The following is a 26,020-nucleotide window of genomic DNA, read 5'->3' as shown; positions in this document are numbered from 1 at the left end:
CACCGCTTCCGGTGCTGCTGCTAGGACTGCATATTTTCCGGCCCTCTGATTGGCTGGCAGCTCTTCCTGCCTCAGGGGGGCGGACGTCCCGACCGAGGCCAAAGTAGAAGCATGGCTTCCAGGCCCGGTGGAGGTGGGCTTGCCCCTGACTTTTCAGCCAGTGGGCGGTGCCTATATCTCTGTTCTTGCTCCCGCTTTAAAACTGTACCATTTCACATGTATCGTCTCTCCTCATTTTTCTTACCAAAATGTATCACCTCATACTTTTCTGTGTTGAATTTTATTTGCCATGTGTCAGCTCATTCCACCAGCCTGTCTCCATGCTATCTTACTCACTGTTTAATACAATTGCAAGTGTATCATCTGCAAATTTTGAAGTTGTGCCCTGTACCCCCAAGTCCAAGTCATTAATGTATATTTAAAACAGCACTGGCTCGAATACTGAATCCTGGGGAATATCAGTGTCTAACTCCCTCTAGTCTGAAAAACAGCACAACAGCTTTCTACCCCTTAGTCAATTTTATATTCATGCTGTTATTGCCCCTTTTATCCCATGGGTTTCAGTTTTGCTAACAAGCCTAATATGTAACACTTTATCAAATGCTATTTGAAAGTCCATATACACCGCATCAACTGTACTGTCCTCATCTACCTTCACTGTTATCTCATTACCAAATTCGATCAAGTTAGTTGAACATGATTGTTCCTTAACATATCTATGCTGGCTCTCCTTTATTAGTTCATGCGTGTATAAATGGTTGTTAATTTTCTCCCAGATTATTGTTTCTAAAAGCTTCCTCACCACTGAGGTTAAACTGGCCTGTAATTGCTGGGTTTATCCTTCTCCTGTTTTTCTGAATGAGGGTGTAACATTTGCAATTCTCCAGTCCTTTGATACCACCCCTGTATCTAAGGAGGATTGGGGCCAGCATTTCCGTAATTTCCACCCTTACTTCCCTCAGCATTCTAGAATGCACCCCATTGGGATCGGGTGACTTATCCACTTTAAGCACAAGGATCCGTTCTCATACCTCGTCTTTATTTTTATCTCCTCCGGCACCCCGACAAATTCTAGTTTATCATAGCTTTGGCAAAGTCCTCTCTTCCTTGGTCGGCACTGAAGTAATACTTATACGGAATCGACCGAGTCTAAAAGCAGAAGTTATACAATCAACAGTGGATTAAACTGCTTACTTTGAGGGAGAGAGAAACTTTATAACTTGCAGTTAACTAACTAAGTTAGAAATGGGTTATGAGGATTCTTTCCCATAGGTGAGATAAAAGATGCAGAAATAATTTACAGTAAAATAAAGGAGTTTGAGTTATTGGGGGAGATTTTATTTGATGACACACCAGGAGGGGTGGGGGGGGGGGGGGGCAGTGGTTGGAAACCAGTAACACGCAGGAATCCTGGTTTTATCTCTACAGTATGCAGCTTTTGGCCCTGATAGGTTCCCCACCTGGAAGTGATACTGACTGACAAGTTTGGCTTCCAGTTGAGTGGGGAACACTCCAGGTAAATAAAAGCAAAATACTGCGGATGCTGGAAATCTGAAACACGAAATGCTGGATTCACTCAGCAGGTCTGGCAGCATCTGTGGAAAGAGAAGCAGAGTTAACGTTTCGGGTCAGTGACCCTTCTTCGGAACTGACAAATATTAGAAAAGTCACAGATTATAAACAAGTGAGGTGGGGGTTGGGCAAGAGATAACAAAGGAGAAGGTGCAGATTGGACCAGGCCACATAGCTGACCAAAAGGTCACAGAGCAAAGGCAAACAATATGTTAATGGTGTTTTGAAAGACAAAGCATTAGTACAGATTAGGTGTGAATATACTGAATATAGAACATCAGCAAGTGCAAACCTGAAGAAAAACAACCTGAAATAACACTCCAGGTAGGTGGGGGGAGGGGGATTCCAATCCCCGATCGCAGTTTGGCCCGGGGGGGGGGGGTGAAAGAGTCTGATTCCGGTTGCGGTTTTGTTTTTTGTTTTTGGGGAGGGGGGAGCTTAGGGGGCCAGGAGGAAACACTGCTGTTCCTCCTGCTCCACAAGGAGTGTTGTGAAAGCATTTGTTTGGTTAAGTCCAAGTTTTCTAGCCGCATTATCATATTTACAAAGCCAACCTGCCTCCTAAAAGCAGCTTGGCTGCTCTTGTCTCGCCTCAGTGAAACCCGGAAGTCAATGAGTTGGAGCCGGCTTCCTGATGCACTCAGAAGTTTTGCCCATTTACCCTGCACATGCACCCAATCCCACCTGTTTACTCATTTTAAAACCTCTCCATGGTGTTTATTTAGCCTTAAGAGGGCTTCAGTATCACTTCAGTAACCCCAATGTGTTATGTATCTTATCTCCTAACAGAAGTGACTATCCTTTAGTGGGGTTCGAAGCACAATCTCTAAATATCACTTCCTTCAGAAATAAATCATGGAACTCCTCTGAATATATAGTTAGGTATTTCCTAAACACTATAATCTCTCCAAGCAAGTTATAAGTATGTTAATATTGGTCTAAAGTACCTGAACAAAGGCCATTACACCAGGAACTGGGAAAGGAGTGGTAGTTCTGGTCACAATGTTGTCACACAAGATGATAAATTCTATCACCCTAATTTGAAATATATAATGAAAATAATTTGTATAAGATAGAACAAATTGGCAGTCAAACAAGCAGAGACACTGACAGAACATCAAAATTCAAAATGCCTCACAAACTATGACACAATTACACAGCTTCAGTTAACACGTTTCACATCCCTGATCTCAGCAGTGCTTGTCCAAATGCTTTATGTTTCAAATTTTTATCTGTTGCCCAAAACTTATTTTAGCTCTCAATTAAGGGTATGTTTCAGTAACTTAGAAGTAAATAAGTAAGTAGGTTTTCAGTGCATGTTTGTGAACACACAGAGTGTGGTACATAAGGTTGATCAGCCGCAGATGCAAATAGCCATGTGGGAATATGACGTTGTGGCGATAACAGAAACCTAGCTCAGAAAAGGGCTGGGGACATAGTTACAGAATAAGGGGACACTCATTTAAAACTGAGATGCGAAGGAATTTCTTCTCTCAGAGGGTAGTGAATGTCTGGAATTCTCTACCCTAGAGAGTTGTGGAGGCTAGATCACAAAGTATTTAAAGAGGAGATAGATAGATTTTTGAAATATTGGGGAGTTGAGGGCTATGAGGAGCTGGCACGAAAGAGGAGATGAGGTCTGGGGCAGATGATCTTATTGAATTGTGGGGCAGACTTGAGGGGCCGAATGGCCTACTCCTGCTCCTATTTCTTATGTTCTAATAATAGACTGGGATAGTAATAGTGTAAAGGGCAGAGAGGGGAAGAGAGTTTCTAAAGTGTGTTCAGGAGAATTTTCCAGATAAGTATGATTCCAGTCCAACGAGGAAGGAGGCATCGCTGGATCCAGTTCTGGGGAATGAGGTGGGTCAACTGGATCAAGTGTCAGTAGAACATTTAAGGGACAGTGATCATAGTATCATAAGGTTTAGTTTAGCTATGGAAAAGGACAACGAGCAATCCAGAGCAAAAATAATTAATTGGGCAAGAACCAACTTCAATGGGATGAGAATGGATCTCGTCCAGGCAGGCAAAACTGTAATTGAACAATGGGCTGCCTTTAAATAGGAAATACTTGGGGTACAGTCGCGGTACATTCCCACAAGGGGGAAAGGTAGGACAAACAAATCCAGAGCTCCCTGGATGACGAAAGACATAGAGAGCAAGATGAAGCAGGAAAAAGGTGCACATGACAGATGTCAGGTTGATAATACAAGTGACAACCAGGCTGAATATAAAAAGTTCAGAGGGGATATAAATGGTAAAAAGGTGGTAAAATGAGGAGCGGAGCCAATTAGGGACCAAAAAGGGAATTTAAGCATGGAGGTAGAGGGCATTGCTAGGTAGTAAATGTAGAAAGGTGAAGGATGATACTGGAGTCAATCTCTACTCAGTCTTATATTTATTTACAGAGTGAAACAATACAAGCATATACTTCCAAACTCAACCACACACTGTTTCAGTAAATGTCTCTTTATATGTGCTGAAATGAAATCCCAAATAATGCCATCCACCTGCATATAATTAAACACAACTGATATACAAGTAACCGTAAATGAGTACTTTGCATCTGTATTTACCAAGAAGATGCTGCCAAAGTCCCAGTGAAAGAGGTGGTATTGTGACACTGGATGGGCTAAAAAAATTGATAAAGAGGAGGTACTATAACAGCTAGCTGTACCTAAAGTTGATGAAGTCACCAGGACTGGATAGATGCATCTGAGGATACGGAGGGAAGCAAGGGTGGAAATTGCAGAGGCAGTGGCCATAATCGTCCAATCCTGCTTAGATACAGAAGTAGTGCCAGAGGACTGGAGAATTGCAAATGTTACATCCTTGTTCAAAAAAGGCTGTCAGGATTAACCCAGCAACTACAGGCCAGTGATTTTAACCTTGGCGGTGGGAAAGCTTTTAGAAATTATAATTCAGGACAAAAATAAAAGTCACCTGGACAAATGTGGATTAACTAATGAAAGTCAGCATGGATTTTTTTTAAGGGCAAATAGTGTTTAACTAACTTGATTGAGTTTTTCAATGAAGTAACAGAGAGGTTTGATGAGGATAATGTGGTTAATGTGGTGTACTTGGACTTCCAAAAGGTGTTGGTTAAAGTGCCACGTAACAGGCTTGTCAGCAAAGTTGAAACCCATGGAATAAAAGTGACAGTGGCAGCATGGATACAATATTGGCTGATTGACAGGAAAAAGAGGGTAGTGTTGAACAGTTGTCTTTTTGGACTCGAAGAAGGTTCCCAGGGGTCAGTATTAGGACCACAACTTTTCTTGATCCATATTAATGATCTAGACTTGGGTGTACATGGCACAATTTCAAAATTTGCAGATGACACAAAACTTAGAAGTATTGTGAATTGTGAGGAGGATAGTGATAAACTTCAAGAGGAGACAGACAGGCTGGTGGAATGGGGAGGTGGGGGAAGACACATGACAGATGAATTTAATGCAGAGAAGCTTGAAGTGATATATTTTGAAAGGAAGAACAAGGAAAGACAATATAAAATAAAAGATACAATTCTAAAAGGGGTGCAGGAGCAGAAGGACCTGTGGGTATATGTGCGCAAATCGTTGAAGGTGGCAGGACATGTCCGGGGACAGCCTTGTAATTTAATCACCCTCTGTCCTATCAAACATCTTTCCCTTTGTTCTCTCGCCCACACCCCCCTCCCCTTCACTTGCTTAACACACAATTCTTTTCGAACCTTTGCCAGTTCTGATGAAAGGTCACAGACCTGAAACGTGAACTCTGCTTCTCTCTCCACTGATGCTGCCAGACCTACTGAGTATTTCCAGCACTTTTTGTTTATGTTCAGGATAGTACTGGATTAAAAGAAGAGGCTTATAATGTTGCAAAGAATAGTAGTGAGCCTGAGGATTGTGAGTTTTTTAGAAACCAGCAAAGGGCCACCAAAAAGTTGATTAAAAGGGAAAAAAGAAAATATGAGAGTAAAGTAGCCAGGAATTTAAAAACAAGTATATAAAAAAGGGAGTAGCTAAAATAAATGTTGATCCCTTAGAGGCGGAGGCAGGAGAAATTATCATGGAGAACGAGGAAATGGCAGAGACGCTTTACAGATATTTTCTTTCGGTCTTCACAACAGAAGACATAAATTACACACCAGAAATAGAGAGTAACCAAGGGGCTAATAAGAGTGAGAAACTTAAGGTAATTGATATCAGCTGAGAAAAGTATTGGAGAAACTTAAGGGACTAAAAGCTGTCAAATCCCCAGAACCTGATGGCCTACATCCTAGGGTTCTAAAAGAGGTAACTACAGCGATAGTGGATGTGCTGGTTATAATTTTCCAAAATTCTCCAGATTCTGGAATGGTCCCAGCCGATTGGAAGTTAGCAAATGTAACTCGGCTATTCGAGAAAGGAAATAGAGAGAATAGAGAGAAAACAGGGAACTACAGGTCAGTTAGCCTGACATCAGTAATCGGGAAAATGCCTATTATTAAGGAAGTCTTAATAATGCGCTTAGAAAATCATAGTATGATCAAACAAAGTCAACATGGTTTTACAAAAGGGAAATCGTGTTTGACAAATTTATTGGAGTCTTTTGAGGATGTAACTAGTAGGGTAGATAAAGGGGAACCAGCAGATGTAGTATACTTGAATTTCCAAAAGGTATTCGATAAGGTGCCACACAAAAGGCTAATATGAAAGATAAGGGCTCATGGAGTTGGGGGTGCTATATTAGCAAGGATAGAAGATTGGTTAATGGACAGGAAGCAAAGAGTAGGGATAAATGGGACATTTTCAAGTTGGCAGGCTGTAACTAGTGGAGTGCCACAAGGATCAGTGCTGGGGCCTCAGCTATTTACAATCCATATTAATGACTGAGACAAAGAGACTGAGAGTAAGGTATCTACGTTTGCTCACGATACAAATCTAGGTGGGAATGGAAGGTGTGAGGGGGACACAGAGAGGCTGCGAAGAGATATAGACAGGTTAAGTGAGTGGGCAACAAGGTGACAGATGGAGTATAATGTGGGGAAGTGTGAGGTTATTCACTTTGGTAGTAAGAACAGAAAAGCAGAATATTTTTTAAAAGGCATGAAACATCTAAAACAAAAACAAGAAATGCTGGAATCACTCAGCAGGTCTGGCAGCATCTGTGGAAAGAGAAGCAGAGTTAACGTTTCGGGTCAGTGACCCTTCTTCGGAACATCTAAATGTTGATGTTCAGAGAGACTAGGTGTATTTATACAAGGAACACAGACAGTTAACATGCAGGTACAGCAAGCAATTAGGAAAGCAAATGGCATGTTGGCCTTCATTATAGGGGGATTTGAGTAAAAGAATAAGGAAGTCTTGCGACAATTGCACAGGGCTTTGGTGAGACCACGCCCTGGAATACTGTGTGCAGTTTTGGTCTCCATATTTAAGGAAGGATATACTTGCATTGGAGGTGGTACAGTGAAGGCTCACTAGATTGGTTCCTGGGATGAGAGGGTTGTCCTCTGATGGGAGGCTGAGTAAAGTGGGCCTGTATTCTCTGGAGTTTAGAAGAATGAGAGGTGACCTCATTGAAAGAAGCAAAATTCTGAAGGGGCTTGACAGGGTAGTTACTGAGAGGTTTCCCCTAGCTGGGGAATTTAGAACAAGGAGGCAATGTCTCAGGATAAGGGCCCAATCATTTAGGATTGAGATGAGGAGAACCTTCTTCACTCAGAGGGATGTGAATCTTTGGAATTCTCTACCCTAGAGGGTTGTGGATGCTCCACCGTTGAATATATTTAAGGCTGGGATAGACAGAATTTTGGTCTCTCAGGGAATCTATGGACATGGGGAGTGGGCGGTAAAGTGAAGGTGAGGCAGAAGATCAGCCACGATCGTACTGAATGGCGGAGCAGGCTGAAGGGGCCAAATGGTCTACTCCTGCTACTATTTCTTATGTTTTTACCGTGTTGGCCATCATAATGGAGAAAGGTTTGCCTTGTAATAAATATGTATTGTCATGAGTCTGGAATTGTCCTTCAACAATCCTCTTAATTGGGCCTAATTAGCATATCAAAATAAGATTCATTATAACTACTTTCCCCATGATTAAAAACTGTAGGTTGAATGATACTTGGATGAATATTTGTTCTGCTGCAAGTAACAACATCCGACTGAATTATACCAATTAATCCTAATTTCCACATGAAAATTACATTAGTTATAAAATAGTCTTCTTTAATCTAAAATAAATATTTCAGATTTCCAGCATCTGCAGTATTTTGCTTTTATTTACTTCTTTAATCTAATCAGTCCTAATTCTACAGCAACAATAACTTTACAATAAGGTTCACTACATTCTGCTCAGAAGAAAAGGAATTTTGCGGTAAACTCATTCTGGTTCCAACAAATATAGGGCTGCGAAAACAAGGGGGACCACACGTCGTGGAGCCGCCGCATTATTCAGCGTGGCGGCTCATTTAAATAGCTGGGGCGGACCGCCCCCCCACCCCCCCAACCTCCCCTCGATGACGTGGAGGGGGCAGGCTGTCCGTCTCCAGCAATGGCGTCAGATGCCTGTGTGTAGGTGCTGATGCCATTTTTATAGGGCTTCGAGTCCTGAATTTCAATTTACATATTTAAAGACAAATTTAATAAGAAAAATTAAATTCATTTATTCTTGCCCTCTCCCCCACCCCCCCACAAAACACTACCCTTGCACACCTGACCTTTCCCCCACCCCAAAGTACATAAACTTTACACTATAACCCTTCCCACCACCCCGCTTCCCGCACTGAGAAACTTACCTGCTCCCCCATCCCCACCAGTGTTATGCCTTGGTGCCCCGGACGGGGATCCGAGGCGCGGAAGTGCCAGCCACCGGCACAAATGTCAGACCCGGACAGATGGCGGGGACGTATAGGTAATTAATGCAGTGATTTAAATTTATTTACATATGTTAATGACGGTCTCATAGAAACATAGAAAATAGGAGCAGGAGGAGGCCATTCGGCCCTTCGAGCCTGCTCCGCCATTCATTATGATCATGGCTGATCATCCAACTCAGTAACCTGTTCCCACTTTCCCCCCATACCCTTTGATCCATTTAGACCCAAGAGCTATATCTAACTACTTCTTGAAAACATACAAAGTTTCGGCCTCAACTGCTTTCTGTGGTAGTGAATTCCACAGGCTCACCACTCTCTGGGTGAAGACATTTCTCATCTCAGTCCTGAAAGGTTTACCCCGTATCCTTAGACTATGACCCCTGGTTCTGGACTCCCCCACCATCGGGAACATCCTTCCTGCATCTACCCTGTCAAGTCCGGTTAGAATTTTATAGGTTTCTATGAGATCCCCCCCTCACTCTTCTGAACTCCAGTGAATATAATCCTAACCGACTCAATCTCTCCTCATACGTCAGTCCTGCCATCCCAGGAATCAGTCTGGTAAACCTTCGCTGCACACCCTCTATAGCAAGAGCATCCTTCCTCAGATAAGGAGACCAAAACTGCACACAATATTCTAGGTGTGGCCTCACCAAGGCCCTGTATAATTGCAGCAAGACATCCCTGCTCCTGTACTCGAATCCTCTCGCTATGAAGGCCAACATACCATTTGCCTTTTTTACCGCCTGTTGGACCTGCATGCTTACCTTCAGCGACTGGTGTACGAGAACACCCAGGTCTCGCTGTATATTCCCCTCTCTCAGTTTATAGCCGTTCAGATAATAATCTGCCTTCCTGTTTTAACTACCAAAGTGGATAACCTCACATTTATCCACATTATACTGCATCTGCCATGCATTAGCCCACTCACTCAACTTGTCCAAAGCACCCTGAAGCCTCTCTGCATCCTGCTCAAAACTCGCCCTCCCACTCAGTTTTGTGTCATCTGCAAATTTGGAGATATTACATTTAGTTCCCTCATCTAAATCATTAATATATATTGTAAATAGCTGGGGTCCTAGCACCGATCCCTGCGGTACCTTACTAGTTACTGCCTGCCATTCGGAAAAAGACCCATTTATCCCTACTCTTTGTTTCCTGTCTGCCAACCAATTTTCTATCCATCGCAATACACTACCCCAATCCCATGCGCTTTAATTTTACACGCTAATCTCTTATGTGGGACTTTGTCAAAAGCCTTCTGAAAGTCCAAATAAACCACATCCACTGGCTCCCCCTCATCAACTCTATGAGTTACATCCTTGAAGAATTCTAGTAGATTTGTCAAGCATGATTTCCCTTTCGTAAATCCATACTGACTCTGCCCGATTCTACCACTGTTCTCCAAGTGCTCTGCTATAAAATCTTTGATAATGGACTCTAGAATTTTCCCCACTACTGACGTCAGACTAACTGGTCTATAATTCCCTGCTTTCTCTCTACCTCCTTTTTCAAATAGTGGGGTTACATTAGCTACCCTCCAATCTGTAGGAACTGTTCCAGAGTTTATAGAATCTTGGAAGATGACCACCAATGCATCCACTATTTCTAGGGCCACTTCCTTAAGTACTCTGGGATGCATACCATCAGGCCCTGGGGATTTTGCGGCCTTCAATCCCGTCAATTTCCCCAACACCATTTCTCGACTAATACTGATTTCCTTCAGTTCCTCTCTCTCACTGAGCCCTGTGTTCTCCAACATTTCTGGTATGATATTTGTGTCCTCCTTCGTGAAGATAGAACCAAAGTATGCATTTAGTTGGTCAGCCATTTCTTTGTTCCCCATCATAAATTCCCCTGTTTCTGACTGTAAGGTGCCTACATTTGTCTTCACCAATCTTTTTCTCTCCAATCTTTTTCTCTTCACATACCGATAGAAACTTTTACAGTCAGTTTTTATGTTCCCCACAAACTTGCTCTCGTACTCTATTTTCCCCTTCTTAATCAATCCCTTGGTCCTCCTTTGCTGAATTCTCAACTGCTCCCGATCCTCAGGTCTGTTGTGTTTTCTGGCAGATTTATATGCCTCTTCCTTGGATCTAATGCTATCTCTAATTTCCCTTGTAAGCCATGGTTTAGCTACCTTTCCCCGTTTTACTTTTGTGCCAGACAGGGATAAACAATTGTTGCACTTCATCCATGTGCTCTTTAAACGTTTGCCATTGCCTATCTACCGTCAACCCTTTAAGTAAAGTTTCCCAATCCGTCACAGCCAACTCACGCCTCATACCTTCATAGTTTCCTTTACTAAGATTCAGGACCCTAGTCTCAGAATCAACTACGTCACTCTCCATCTTGATGAAGAATTCTATCATATTATGGTCGCTCATCCCCAAGGAGTCTCGCACCACTAGACTGTCAATTATTCCTCTCTCATTACACAATATCCAGTCTAGGATGGCCTGTTCTCTAGTTGGTTCCTCAATGTATTGGTCCAGAAAACCATCCCGTATACACTCCAGGAATTCCTCCTCTACGATATTGTGACTAATTTGATTTGCCCAATCTATATGCAGATTAAAATCACCCATAATTACAGATGTTCCTTTATCGCATGCGTCTCTAATTTCCTGTTTAATGCCATTCCCAACATCACCACTACAGCTTGGGGGTCTATATACAACCCACACTAATGTTTTTTGACCCTTAGTGTTTCTCAGCTCTATCCATACAGATTCCGCATCGTCAGAGCTAATATCTTTCCTCACTATTGCGTTAATTTCTTCTTTAACCAGCAATGCGACTCCATCGCCTTTTGCTTTTTGTCTGTCCTTCCTAAATACTGAATACCCCTGGATGTTCATTTCCCATCCCTGGTCACCTTGCAGCCACGTCTCTGTAATCCCGACTATATCATACCCGTTTACGTCCCATCGCCGACCAGCGGGTGGGGGGAGGGGGGACACCACGAGGCCTCGCTGCTGCTGGCAATATCGGGCCGGACCCTCACAACGTCAGGGCGTGTGGCCACCCTCTCCCGGAGGCATTTTCCCCTGACGTCGAGGGTCTGTAAAATTCAACCCAGAGTTTTTCTTCTGATTATAGTAGCCATATCTTCCTATCTGAGACCACATAACTCAGCACAGACCAGGAATTAAAATGGGGACCTTCTGATGTGTATATATTAGTGCTGTACAGGGCAGTACCATTACCCATTGAGCCACCCACCAGAACTGCTCCTAATTCGAAGTTTTAACATAAATAGCGCAAATAAACTTTCCAAGTTCACCACTTCCATAAATATCTCCTTCTCTAATCTCCATTGGGGTTGCCTTATCTGAGCTGTGTTTCCGCCCCCCACCCCAATATTTTTTAAAAACAACTTTTCTACCCTCAAAAATCAAAAAAACTTGCAGCTTTACAGTATTTTAAGCAGGACATCACATTTCCATTCAATTAATTACTTTTTGAAGTGCAGTCACTGTTGTTATGTAAGCAGATGCTGAATCATGCTGCAGTGAGGTTCAGTGGACAGTGGGAGCCCTCCCTCCCTGTACTTTGCCAAAGTGGCCATTCTTTATGTGAGAGTTTGGACATTGTTCATGAGTGATCACTGATAAACTACGCAACCACGGGAGGAGCTGATCCTGACATATATATTTTGGAGAGGGATCAGAGAAGGTAAATGAGGACAATCCTGGAACTTAAAAATTTAGGAGCAGGGCCAATGGAAAACTACAGAAGATTGTGCATTTCTTCCCTCATTTCTTCTGCAGAATTTGCACGCCTTGTAGATCACTATTGGTACTGTCCCTTACCTTCTCTCCAGCTCACTTAGGAACAGGAGTATGCCATTCAGCCCATCAAGCCTGCTCCACCATTATTTAACCATGGTAGCTCTACCTTTTTAATTAGAATACCTTGCACTTTCTCCACCTGCCTGACTATCTTTCCTTTCCAAGTGAGTATCTATCTCCCTTTTAAAGGTGTGAATTGACTGTGCACTGCTGACCTTCTGGGACAGTCAGTTCCATAATTTCACTACTCTGTCAATTCAAGTCTAGTTCTAATTCTAAGATTCTGTCTGGATTCCCCTTCTAGAGGGACGAGTCATTCCCTACTGACCCCATCAATTCCCTTCATTAGTTTAACACCTCATTTAGATCACCACTTAATCTCATCTCCAAAGAATACAACTTAAATTTATCAATACTTGAGCCCCAATAGTCTCTTGTCTCTTCATCCTAATGAATCATCGCTCGACTTTCTCCAAGGCCAGGACTGTACATACTTCGTGAGGTGGGGCACCAAACCAAACCATAATATCCCAACTGAAGTCAAACCAGCATTCTTTATAAATGCAGTAGCCTTTATAAATCACTCACTCTTCTCCTTTATCCCCTTCCCCCATGTTCAAACGGGCACACTGACCCCCCCATCCCCTCAATTCACACTAGCCAGTTCACACTAACAGCCTTCAGCCTTCATTCCCCAATCAATGCCAGCACTCATCTCCCCATCCCAAAATTGGGAACAGCATTCTTTTCTCTCCTCACAGCTCATACTATTACTCTCTTTCCCTCCCACCCCCAGCCCCCACTTCCCATTTTGTGCATTTCACTGAATCAGTTTTTCCTCAACTAGCTATTCATAGTCACTCCAGCTCCTACCTGATGCTACTATTGTTCTGGGCAATTGAACAGAGCTGTACACTGTGCATGGGCATTCCTGATCAAGCAAAACTACTGAGAGATCAGAAATTCCTGCTTACAGCAGCATTCAATCCCCTGTAGCAGCAGCAGCATTAAGAAGGAACTGAAAGCAATGGTAATAGGTCAGACAGCAGAGCAGGACAATTTTCACAGAGCATTTTAATTTTTGCAGGTTCCATGATAAAAAAGCAACCATGATTTTCCATTGGCTCTGGTTGAGGGAAGGCTCACAAAAAGATACTTGGTTTCACTGGCAAATAGAATAAGAATTGACGTAATCCAAGCTTTTAAAATGCCGAACAGCACAGATAATGTGGAATGTAATTATTTAGTAAAACTGGAACTTCAGGACCACAGGGCAACAGAAAATCAGACATCCAGATGTGTGATTAAAGAACAGAAGATATGTGGAGGATTCTCCAAACAAAGTAGTTCACGTTATATTTACCAACCGTTCATTCAAAAAGAGCTGGAGATGATTAATGAATATCTGGTTTAGAATGGCTATGAAGCTTACATGGATAACTATAAATGTAGATGATCAATTATTTACAGAATTGTATGGCTCTGCCATGCTGGGACAATGTAAATATAATTTGTGGAATGCAACAAGCCAGGCTTGAACAATTGAGATTGAAATGCATTGAATTCAAAATCCTTATCGTCATTTATAAGTCCTTGTATGGATTTGTCTCCTGCAGTCTTACACATCGGCTTGTAGTGTCAACTTTTTCAACTCTGGTCTTCTTTGCATTCCCTCCATTCCATCACCTGGGCCATATACTTTGGCACCAGGCATACCTCAAAATGAGGTGTCAACCTGGTGAAGCTACAACACAGGACTATCTGCGTGCCAAACTGCGTAAGCAGCATGTGACAGACAGAGCTAAGTGATCCCATAATCAACGGATCAGATCTAAGCTCTGCAGTCCTGCCACATCCAGCTGTGAAAGGTGGTGGACAATTAAACAACTAACTGGAGGCGGTGGCTCCACAAATATCCCCATCCTCAATGATGGGGGAGCCCAGCACATCAGTGCGAAAGATAAGGCTGAAGCATTTGCAACAATCTTCAGCCAGAAGTGCCAAGTTGATGATCCATCTCGGCCTCCTCCTGAAATCCCCAGCATCACAGATGCCAGTCTTCAGCCAATTTGATTCACTCCACGTGATATGGCTGAAGGCACTGGATACTGTAAAGGCTATGGACCCTGACAACATTTGGGCAATAGTACTGAAGACCTGTGCTCCAGAACTTGCTGCGCCCCTAGCCAAGCTGTTCCAGTACAGCGACAACACTGGCATCTACCCGGCAATGTGGAAAATTGCCCAGGTGTGTCCTGTACAGAAAATGCAGGACAAGTCCAACCCGGCCAATTACCGCCCCATCAGCCTACTCTCAATCATCAGTAAAGTGATGGAAGGTGTCATCAACAGTGCCATCAAGCGGCACTTGCTCAGCAATAACCTGCTCAGTGACGCTCAGTTTGGGTTCCGCCAGGGCCACTCAGCTCCTGACCTCATTACAGCCTTGGTTCAAACATGGACAAAAGAGCTGAACTCAAGAGATGAGGTGAGAGTGACTGCCCTCGACATCAAGGCAGCATTTGACCGAGTATGGCATCAAGGAGCCCGAGCAAAACTGAGGTCAATGGGAATCGGGGAAAAACCCTCCGCTGGCTGGAGTCATACCCAGCTCAAAGGAAGATGGTTGTGGTTGTTGGAGGTCAATCATCTCAGCTCCAGGACATCACTGCAGGAGTTCCTCAGGGTAGTGTCCTAGGCCCAACCATCTTCAGCTGCTTCATCAATGACCTTCCTTCAATCATAAGGTCAGAAGTGGGGATGTTCGCTGATGATTGCACAATGTTCAGCACCATTCGTGACTCCTCATATACTGAAGCAGTCCGTGTAGAAATGCAGCAAAACCTGGACAATATCCAGGCTGGGGCTGATAAGTAGCAAGTAACATTCATGCCACATAAGTGCCAGGCAATGACCATCTCCAACAAGAGAGAATCTAACCATCTCCCCTTGCCATTCAATGGCATTACCATCGCTGAATCCCCCACTATCAACATCCTAGGGGCTACCACTGACCAGAAACTGAACTGGAGTAGCCATATAAATACCGTGGCTACAAGAGCAGGTCAGAGGCTTGGAATCCTGAAGCGAGTAACTCACCTCCTGACTCCCCAAAGTCTGTCCACCATCTACAAGGCACAAGTCAGAAGTGTGATGGAATACTCTCCAATCGCCTGGATGGGTGCAGCTCCAACAACACTCAAGAAGCTCGACACCATCCAGGACAAAGCAGCCCGCTTGATTGGCACCCCATCGACAAACATTCACTCCCTCCACCACCTGCGCACAGTGGCAGCAGTGTGTACCATCTGCAAGCTGCACTGCAGCAAGCACCAAGGCTCCTTAGACAGCACCTTCCAAACCCGCGACCTCTACCAACTAGAAGGACAAGAGCAGCAAATGCATGGGAACACCACCATCTGCAAGTTCTCCTCCAAGTCACACACCATCCTGACTTGGAACTATATCGCCGTTCCTTCACTGTCGCTGGGTCAAAATCCTGGAATTCCCTTCCTAACAGCACTGTGGGACTACCTACCCCAAATGGACTGCAGCGGTTCAAGAAGGCAGCTCACCACCACCTTCTCAAGGACAATTAGGGATGGGCAATAAATGCTGGCCTGGCCAGCGATGCCCACATCCCATGAACAAATAAAAAAAATCTCTCTCCAAAACCTCTTCCCCATGACTACCTTCTCCCCCAAATTTAAAAGCCTTCTCAAAAACCTCGCTCTGTGACCATGCCAGCAGTTGTCATACAGCACAGAAACAGGCCCTTTGGCCCATCGTGTCTGTTCCGGCCATCAAGCACCTAACAATTCTCATCCCTTTTTCCAGCACTTGGCCCGTAGCCTTGTATGCAATGACGTTTCAAGTGCTCATCTAGATACTTCTTAAATGTTGTGAGGGTTCCTGCCTCTTCAGGCAGTGCATTCTGGATTCCAACCACCCTCTGGGTGAAATTTTTTTTCCTCAAATCCCCTCCAAACCTCCTTCCCTTTACCTTAAATCTATGCCCCCTGGTTATTGACCCCTCCGCGAAGGGTAAAGTCTCTTCCCATCTAACCTATCAATGCCCCTCATAATTTTGTTTACCTCAATCAGGTCCCCCCTCAGCTTTCTCTGCTCTGAGGAAAACAACCCTAGCCTTTTCAGTCTCCCTTCATAGCTGAAATGCTCCAGCCCAGGCAACATCCTGGTGAATCTCCTCTGCACCCTCTCCAGTGCAATCACATCCTTCCAATAGTGTGGTGCCCAGAACTGTACACCGTACTCCAGCTGTGGCCTAATTAGTGTTTTATACAGTTCCATCATAACCTCCCTGCTCTTATATTCTATGCCTTGGCTAATAAAGGCAAGTATCTCATATGCTTTCCTAACCACCTTATCTACCTGTGCTGCTGCCTTCAGTGATCTATGGACAAGTACACCAAGGTCCCTCTGACCCTCTGTACTTCCTAGGGTCCTACCATCCATTGTATATTCCATTGCCTTGTTGCTCCTCCCAAAATGCATCACCTCACACTTCTCAGGATTAAATTCCATTTGCCACAGCTCTTCCCATCTTTCCAGCCCATCTATATCGTCCTGTAATCTAAGGCTTTCCTCCTCACTATTTACGACATCACCAATTTTCGTGTCATCTGTGAACTGACTTATCATACCTCCTATATTCACGTCTAAATCATTAATGTACACTACAAACAGCAAGGGTCCCAGCACCAATCCCTGTGGTACACCACTGGTCACAGGCTTCCACTCGCAAAAACAACCCTCGACGATTACCCTCTGCCTCCTGCCACGAAGCCAATTTTGGATCCAATTTGCCAAATTGCCCTGGATCCCATGGGTTCTTACCTTCTTAACCGTTCTCCCATGCGGACCTTATCAAAAGCCTTACTGAAGTCCATGTAGACTACATCAACTGTTTTACCCTCATCTACACATCTAGTCACCTCCTCGAAAAATTCAATCAAGCTAGTTAGACACGATCTCCCCCTGACAAAGCCGTGCTGACTATCCCTGATTAATCCCTGCCTCTCTAAGTGGAGATTAATCCTGTCCCTCAGAATTTTTTCCAATAGTTTCCCTACCACTGATGTTCGACTCACCGGCCTGTAATTATCTGGTCTATCCCTGCTACCCTTCTTGAATAATGGTACCACATTTGCTGTCCTCCAGTCCTCTGGCACCTCTCCCGTGGCCAGAGAGGATCTGAAAATTTGTGTCAGAGCCCCTGCTATCTCCTCCCTTGCATCACATAACAGCCTGGGATACATCTCATCTGGGCCTGGGGATTTATCCACTTTTAAGCCCGCTAAAACATCTAATACCTCCTCCCTTTCAACGTTAATATGTTCAAGTATATCGCAGTCCCGCTCCCTGATCTCTACACCTGCATCGTCCTTCTCAATAGTGAACACAGATGAAAAGTAATGATTTAAAACATCACCTATGTCCTCCGGCTCCACACACAGATTGCCACTTTGGTCCTTAATGGGCCCTACTCTTTCCCTGGTTATCCTCTTGCCCTTAATATACTTATAAAACGCCTTAGGATTTTCCTTTATCTTGCCTGCCAATGTTTTTTCATGTCCCCTCTTTGCTCTCCTAATTACTTTTTTAAGTACCCCCCTGCACTTTCTATACTCCTCTAGTGCCTCCGCTGTTTTCAGCGCTCCGAATCTGACATAAGCCTCCTTTTTTTCCTGATCCAATATTCTATATCCCTTGACATCCAGGGTTCCCTGGACTTGTTCGTCCTACCCTTCACCTTAACGGGTACATGTTGGCTCTGAACCCTCACTATTTCCTCTTTGAATGACTCCCACTGGTCTGATGTAGACTTTCCTACAAGTAGCTGCTCCCAGTCCACTTTGGCCAGATCCTGTTTTATCAGATTGAAATTGGCCTTCCCCAATTCAGTACGTTTATTTCCGGCCTGTCTTTGTCCTTTTCCATAACTACCTTAAATCTTGTAGAGTTATGGTCACTATCCCCAAAATGCTCCCCCACTGACACTTCTACCACTTGTCTGGCTTCATTCCCTAGGATTAGGTCCAGTACTGCCCCTTCTCTTGCAGGATTTTCTACGTACTGGCTCAAAAGGCTCTCCTGTATGCATTTTAAGAATTCCGCCCCCTTTAAGCCTTTTACACTAAGACTATCCCAGTTGATATTCGGTAACCATGTCTTTGTGACAGCAATAATATCATAATCCCATGTGCTAATTAATGCCCTTAATTCATCTGCCTTATTAGTAAGACTCCTTGTATTAAGATAAATGCAATCCAGCCTTGCATTTTTCACTTGTGCCTTAACAGGTCTATATTTGCTCTCCCTTCCAGACTGACTCAGTTTCTCTTCTATATTTGACTGTGCATCAGCCCCCTACTGTACCTCCACTCTGTATCCCATTCCCCTGCCAAATTAGTTTAAACCCCCCCAAAAGCTCTCGCAAACCTCGCAGCAAGGATGTTGATCCCATTCCGGTTTAGGTGCAACCTGTCCAACTTGTACAGGTCCCACCTTTGCCAGAAACAGACCCAATGACCCAGGAAACAAAAGCCCTCCCTCCTGCACCATCTCCTCAGCCACGCATTCATCTGCTCTATCCTCCTATTCCTATACTCACTAGCACATGGCACTGGGAGTAATCCAGAGATTACAACCTTTGAGGTCCTGCTTTTTAATCTGCTACCTAGTTCCCTAAATTCTTGTTGCAGGACCTCATACCTCTTTCTACCTATGTCGTTGGTACCAATGTGGACCACGACCTCTGACTGCTCACCTTCCCCCTTCAGAATGTCCTGCAGCCACTCCATGACATCCTTGACCCTAGCACCAGGGAGGCAACATACCATCCTGGAGTCATGTTTGTGGCCACACAAACGCCTATCTGTACACCTTACGATAGAATCCCCTATCACTATAGCTCTTCAACCCCTTTTCCTGCCCTGCTGTGCAGTAGAGCCGTCCGTGGTGCCACGAACTTGGTTGTTGCTGCTTTCCCCTGGGAGGCCATCCCCCCCAACAGTATCCAAAGCGGTATATCTGTTTGAGAGGGGGATGGCCACAGGGGACTCCTGCACTAACTGCCTGCACCTACTACTCCATCTGGTGGTCACCCATCACTTTTCTGCCTGTGCAGCCATTACCTGAGGTGTGACCACCTCGCTAAAGGTTCTATCCATGACGTCCTCAGCATCGTGGATGCTCCACAGTGAATCCACCCACAGCTCCGTAATGCGGGTAGCCAGTAGCTGCAGATGGATACACTTCCTGCACACATGGTCAGGGACACTGGAAACGTCCCTAATTTCCCACATCGCGCAGGAGGAGCATATCACCGGTGCGAGCCATGACTTGCCTTTAGATTAAGTAGTTACTCCCTTTAAAAAAATACCATTTACACTTGGGTCTTGTTCTACTCCAAACACTACCCACTACAATCTAAATTACACTAATTTAAAAAAAAACACTAGTAGTACTCACTTTATCACTTGAGGTCTTTTTTAAAAAAAAACAACTTTCCCCTTTTTCTAAGCTACTTAAATGCACTAACAGCTGTTACTTACCCAATCAATCACCTTGCAGATTTCCCATGATGTCACTGTAAGTCTTTTTTTCCTCTTTCGAGTTTCAGCGCGCGCCAGCACAGAGAGAGAGAGAGAAAGACCCAGCTGCCGCTCCTGTCTTCAGACAGCCGCCGCTCCTGTCCCCAAACTCTTCTCAATATCTGTTTCCAACTATGAAACAACTTACAGTCATGGGGGGAATTTTATGCTCTCCCCGCAGCAGGGAGAGCATATAATCGGATGGGGTGGGGGGGCTCACCACCTTCCCGCCTCAGCTGAAATTAAGTCCGGGGCGGGTACACCGTTCCCGCCGTCAATTGTGACCCTTAGCTGGGCAATTAATGCAAGGGAAGCATGGCAGGAAAAACCATGCAGGCTGCTTTCTGCCTCCGGAGTGGGGGTGGGAGGTCCCTCGTTAAAAGGCACTTGGTGCCTGAAAGAGGGACCCAGCATCGCGAAGAGGGGGCCCACTGAGAGCCACCCCCCTGCCCTTGCTGCTGACCCCCCTACACCCCCCTCCCGCACGACTCACACCCAAGACCCCACAGGGTTCTCTTGATCTCCCACCACAACTTCAGAAGATCAGAGAAAAGCTGGAGAAAGCTCGTAAATGGCCTTTTTTTGCTGTTTTTCTAGGGGTCTTGTCCAGGTCCCCTATGGAAATGTCAGGCATATATGAATGCAATCCTGTTTCTGACACCTTTTCTGGGAGGGATGTAGTTCCACAAAATGTTCTTGTAAATTTTATGTGTGATTATTCACTTCCTGTAAAGATCGAATAAGCAAAAGAGCTCACGGTGTTGGGGGTGATATATCAGTTAGCCAGTCCTCTATCCGTGCTAACAGGAAACAGAGAGTCGGGGTAAATGAGTCATTTTCAGGTTGGCAAACTGTAACTAGTGGGGTGCCTCAAGGATCAGTGCTGGGGCCTCAACTATTTATGATCTATATTAAGGACTTGGATGAACGGATCGACTGTATTGTAGCCAAATTTGTTGACGTTATGAAGCAAATTGTGAGGAGGATACAAAAAGAGTCTGCAAAGGGATATAGATAGGTTAAGTGAGTGGACAAAAATTTGGCAGATGGAGTATAATGTGGGAAAATGTGAGGTTGTTCACTTTGCCAGGAAGAATAAAAAAGCAGAATATTATTTACACGGAGAGAGACTGCAGAATGCTGCAGTGCAGTGGGATCTGAGCGTCCTTGTACATGAATCACAAAGGTTAGCATGCATTTACAGCAAGTAATCAGGAAGGCAAATGGAATGGTGGGATTTATTGCAAGGGGGATGGAGTATAAAAGTAGGGAAGTCCTGCTGCAACGGTACGGGCATTAGTGAGAACACACCTATAATTTTGGTCTACTTATTTAAGGAGGGATATACTTAAATTGGAGGCAGTTCAGAGAAGGTTCACTGGATGAAGGGATTGTCTTATGAGGAAAGGTTGAGCCTATACTCATTGGAGTTTAGAAGAATGAGAGATGATCTTAGAACATAAGAAATAGGAGCAGGAATAGGCCATTAGGTCGCTCGAGCCGACTCCACCGTTCAATACGATCATGGTTGATCTGATTGTGGCCTCAACTTCACTTTCCTGCCTGTGCCCCATAACCCTGGACTCGCTTGTAGATCAAACATCTATCTAACTCAGCCTTGAATATATTCACTGACACAGCTTCCACTGCTCTCTGGAGTAGAGAATTCCAAAGGTTAACAACTCTGTAAGAGAAGAAATTGCTCCTCATCTCTGTCTTAAATGGGAGACCCCTTATTCTGAAAATGCCCCCTCGTTCTAGATTCTGAGGGGGCTTGACAGGGTAAATGCTGAAAGGATGTTTCCCCTCATAGGGGAACCTAGAACTAGATGGCACAGAGTTGTTTAAAAATAAGGAGACTTCATCACAAATTTCAGTAACATTTCAAAGCAGTTCAGGCACAATGGCTGGGATTTTATCCAGGCGACGGGAATGTCGACCTCCAGCAAAAGTGCCAGCAAGACCCCCACGTCATCTCTTCTGTGGGAGGCCCGCCAAATCAAGTGCCAATTAGGCACTTAACTGGACAGCAGCAGACCTTCCATGGGATCCAGGACCCCAACGATGTAAGTCCTGCCCTATCAGAGGCTGGCAACTCTAACTTTTTTTTTTATTTCCAAAATATACTTTATTCATAAAAATCTGTAAAAAAAATACATTACCAAACAGTTTAAAACAGCACCAAGTCAAAAAAAACAAACAGTGCAAGGGTGATCAGTTTCCTTCAATACAATCATGAGTTGCCTCACAACTCTTCCATTTCATTTTTCATGCCATATACATTTTTACGTTTTACAGCACACAAAATTTTCCACATACAGTTCGAGGGGTTTCCCACAGATTCAGCCCCACCGTTCAGCTTGGTGGGGGGGACCTTCCACAGTGGTCTTTCCCCATTGAGTCTTTGCTGCGGCTGCCCCAAGCTGTAGTGCGTCCCTCAGCACGTAGTCCTGGACCTTGGAATGTGCCAGTCTACAACATTCGGTCGTGGACAACTCTTTGCGCTGGAAGACCAGCAAGTTTCGGGCAGACCAAAGGGCGTCTTTCACCGAATTGATAGTCCTCCAGCAGCAGTTGATGTTTATCTCAGTGTGCATCTCTGGGAACAGCCCGTAGAGCACAGACTCCTGTGTTACAGAGCTGCATGGGATGAACCTCGACAAAAACCACTGCATCTCTTTCCACACCTGCTTTGCAAAGACACATTCCAGAAGGAGGTGGGCAACCGTCTCTTCCCCACCAGAGCCACCGCGGGGGCATTGTGCGAAGGGGGTGAGACTTCGGGCGTGCAGGAAGGATCTGACGGGGAGGGCCCTTCTCACCACCAGCCAAGCTACATCTTGGTGCTTGTTTGAAAGTTCTGGTGATGAGGCATTCCGCCAAATGACTGACGGTCTGCTCAGGGAACCATCCGACAGGATCCACCGTCTCCTTTTCCCGTAGGGCCTTGAGGACATTCCGTGCAGACCACTGCCTGATGGACCGGTGGTCAAAGGTGTTTTTCCGCAGAAACTGCTCCACGAAGGATAGGTGGTACGGCACGGTCCAACTGGATGGAGCGTTCCGCGGCAATGTGACCAGGCCCATCCTTCGCAACACCGGGGACAGATAGAACCTCAGCACGTAATGACACTTGGCGTTTGCGTACTGGAGGTCTACACACAGCTTGATGCAGCCGCACATGAAGGTAGTCATCAGGATGAGGGCGACGTTGGGTACATTTTTCCCGCCCTTATCCAGGGGTTTGAACATCGTGTCCCTCCGGACCCGGTCCATTTTGGATCCCCAGATGAAGCGGAAAATGGCTCGGGTGACCGCCACGGCACAGGAGTGGGGTATGGGCCAGACCTGCGCCACGTACAGCAACAACGTGAGCGCCTCGCACCTGATGACCAGGTTCTTGCCCACAATGCAGAGATATCGCTGCCCCCACGTGCTCAGCTTGTGTTGTACCCTGGCTACTCACTCCTTCCAGGTTTTGGTGCACGCCTCGGCCCTTCCAAACCATATCCCCAGCACCTTCAGGTAGTCTGACCTGACGGTGAAGGGAACAAAGGATCGGTCAGCCCAGTTCCCAAAGAACATGGCCTCGTTCTTGCCGTGATTAACTTTGGCTCCCGCGGCCAGTTCGAACTGGTTGCAGATGCTCATCAGTCTGCGAACGGACAGCGGATCCAAGCAGAAGACGGCGACGTCATCCATGTACAGGGAGGTTTTAACCCGAGTGCCTCCACTGCCTGGGATTGTCACCCTTCTTATGCTCGCATCCTTCCTAATAGACTCAGCAAAGGGTTCAATACAGCAAACAAACAAGACCGGGGAGAGAGGACAGCCCTGTCTGACTCCAGATTGGATCGGGAAACTTTCTGATTCCCACCCATTGATTGAGACTGCGCCTCTGATGTTTGTGTAGAGCAGTTTGATCCAATTGCAGATTCCCTCCCCAAACCCCATTTTGGAAAGCACGTCCATCATGTAGGTGTGCGATATCCTGTCAAAAGCCTTCTCCTGGTCCAGGCTGATGAGGCAGGTGTCCACCCTCCTGTCCCGCACATAGGTGATCGTATCCCTGAGTAGCGCGAGGCTATCGGAGATCTTCCTGCCGGGTACAGTACAGGTCTGATCAGGGTGGATCACCAACTCCAGAGCAGACTTGACTCGAATGGCTATGACTTTGGACAGAATCTTGTAGTCAACGTTAAGCAGTGAGATGGGCCGCCAATTTCTGATTTCTGCCCTCTCCCCCTTCCGCTTGTAGATGAAGGTGATGATGCCTTTCCTCATGGATTCTGACATGCTGCCGGCCAGGAGCATACTCTCGTATACTTCCAGCAGGTCTGGCCGACCCAGTCCCACAGGGCCGAATACAACCCAACCGGTAAGCCATCGCTTCCGGGAGTTTTACTCGTCTCGAAGGACTCGACGGCCTTTGTCAGCGGCTTGTCCAGTCTCTCCCTCGTGCTGTCATCTGAGACCTCTGTGATAGATGACAGGAAGGACTGGGAGGCTCTGCTGTCTGTGGGCTTCGCGTCATACAGCCCAGCATAAAAGGATTTGCTGATCCTTAGTATGTCGGACTGCGAAGACGTTACCGAGCCATCCTCTTCCTTCAGACTGCTGATAACAGAGTTCTCTCGGTGTACCTTTTGGAAGAAGTAACGCGAGCACGTCTCATCCTGCTCAATGGAGCGGACACTGGACCGGAAGATGATCTTGGAGGCCTCTGTGGCAAAGAGCGAGGCCTGCTGGCTCTTCACCTCATGGAGGTACTCCTTGACCTCGACCCCCATCGACTGCAGCCGGAGCAGATTTTGCATTCTTTTCTAGAGTCCGGACATTTCCCTCTGTCTCTCTCTCGCCCTCTGAACACCTTTGAGGATAAAGAACCTCCTTGATCGCTTCCCACCAGTGAACTGGAGACTCAAAGAGGGGTTTCATGGTCCTCCAACCTTTGTAATCCTTTTTGAGTTCCTCAACGTTCTCTGGGGTTAGCAGTGTAGCATTGAGCTTCCACGTCCCCCTGCCAACCCGCTGGTTGTCCTGTAAGTGACAGTCAGCCAGTAAGAGGCAGTGTTTGGAGAAGAACACTGGCTTGACGTCGGTGGATCCGACCGTGACAGCACGGGACACAAATAGGAAGTCAATCCTGGAACGGGCAGACCCGTCCGATCTTGACCATGTGTATCTACGCTGCGTTCCACATCTGCAGGTTTGCTGAAGATGTCGTGCAGTTTGGCATCTTTAACTGTTTCTATTAGGAATCTGGACGTAGCGTCCAGTTTGCTGTCGTCACTGCCGGATCGTCCAGCTGCATCGATGATGCAGTTGAAGTCACCGCCTAGGATGACCGGCCTAGACGTCGCCAGCAACAGTGGGAGCTGCTGGAAGACGGTCAGCCGCTAGCTGCACTGAACCGGGGTGTGCACGTTGATCAACCGGAGCGGAGCGTTGTTGTACATTACATCTGCTACGAGGAGGCGACTGCCCACCACCTCCTTAACTTCGGAGATGGTGAAGTTACCTCCCCGCAGCAGAATACCCAGGCCGGAGGAACGGCAATCATTACCCCCTGACCAGATCGATGGCCCGTGGGACCACCATCGCGACCACTGCCTGTAGGTGCTGAGGTGTGGTATTCCACACTCCTGCAGAAACAGTAAGTTGGCTTTGACCTTGGCGAGGTAATCCAAGGTTGAAATGCATCGCGTAGTGGATTTAATGCTACGCACATTAATGGAAGCAATCCTTGCACCCATTTTTTAAAAGTTAGTTGTTGCTTCCCATACCATTTATCCTTGTTAGTCCCAGTCCTTCGGGATGTTCCTGCATACCCATCGTGTGAGCAAGCTGTTTCACATTTGTTGGGCTCAGAAACCCCTCCTGGTTTTCCATGCAGGGTTTGTTCTGCTGGGGTGACATCGAGGTGGGGTCTTGTAGGCAGCAAGGATTGGGTTGTCCTCTGCTGTTCCCCTCTGTTCCTCCTCGAAAACATCACTGCTCCCGGCTTCCCGGAGCTGAGGTGCGCCAGACGTGTCTGTGCTCTCAGTGTCCCGGAGCTGGGAGGCGCTGGCCATGTCGTTAGGTGTGGCGCTTTGGGATTGGGGCATGCTGGGCCCATCACAGCTTCCAGTGCCCCGGAGCTGGGGGGCTTCATCTTCCAGCTCCTTTGAATTCTGCCGCCTCTTTTGAAG

The 26,020-nt window shown here is 45.8% G+C and overlaps 1 protein-coding gene across 7 annotated transcripts in view; it reads right to left on the bottom strand.

The window, feature by feature from the left end:
* Window positions 1–26,020, bottom strand: part of pou6f1 (POU class 6 homeobox 1) — a 298,595-nt gene that overhangs the window by 202,258 nt on the left and 70,317 nt on the right. For 2 of the 7 annotated variants that reach the window (XR_010971226.1, XM_068024505.1), the window contains exon 3: window positions 2,520–2,607. The exons of 1 other annotated variant lie outside the window; for it this stretch is intronic. Coding sequence is in view for 1 of the 6 variants with exons in the window: in XM_068024505.1 (XP_067880606.1) it covers window positions 2,520–2,607 (88 nt within the window). In the remaining 5 variants the exon portion in view is untranslated. Of the gene's footprint in view, window positions 1–1,031; window positions 1,150–1,460; window positions 1,534–2,519; window positions 2,608–26,020 lie in introns of those variants that run through there. 4 more of the 7 variants (XM_068024507.1, XM_068024509.1, XM_068024510.1 and 1 more) reach the window with 3 other exon arrangements.

This window comes from Heterodontus francisci, chromosome X (assembly GCF_036365525.1).
Source record: "Heterodontus francisci isolate sHetFra1 chromosome X, sHetFra1.hap1, whole genome shotgun sequence".
Taxonomy (NCBI): Eukaryota; Metazoa; Chordata; class Chondrichthyes; order Heterodontiformes; family Heterodontidae; genus Heterodontus; species Heterodontus francisci.
Note: the sequence above shows the minus strand (reverse complement) of the source record. Positions and strands in the feature narration are given on the sequence as shown.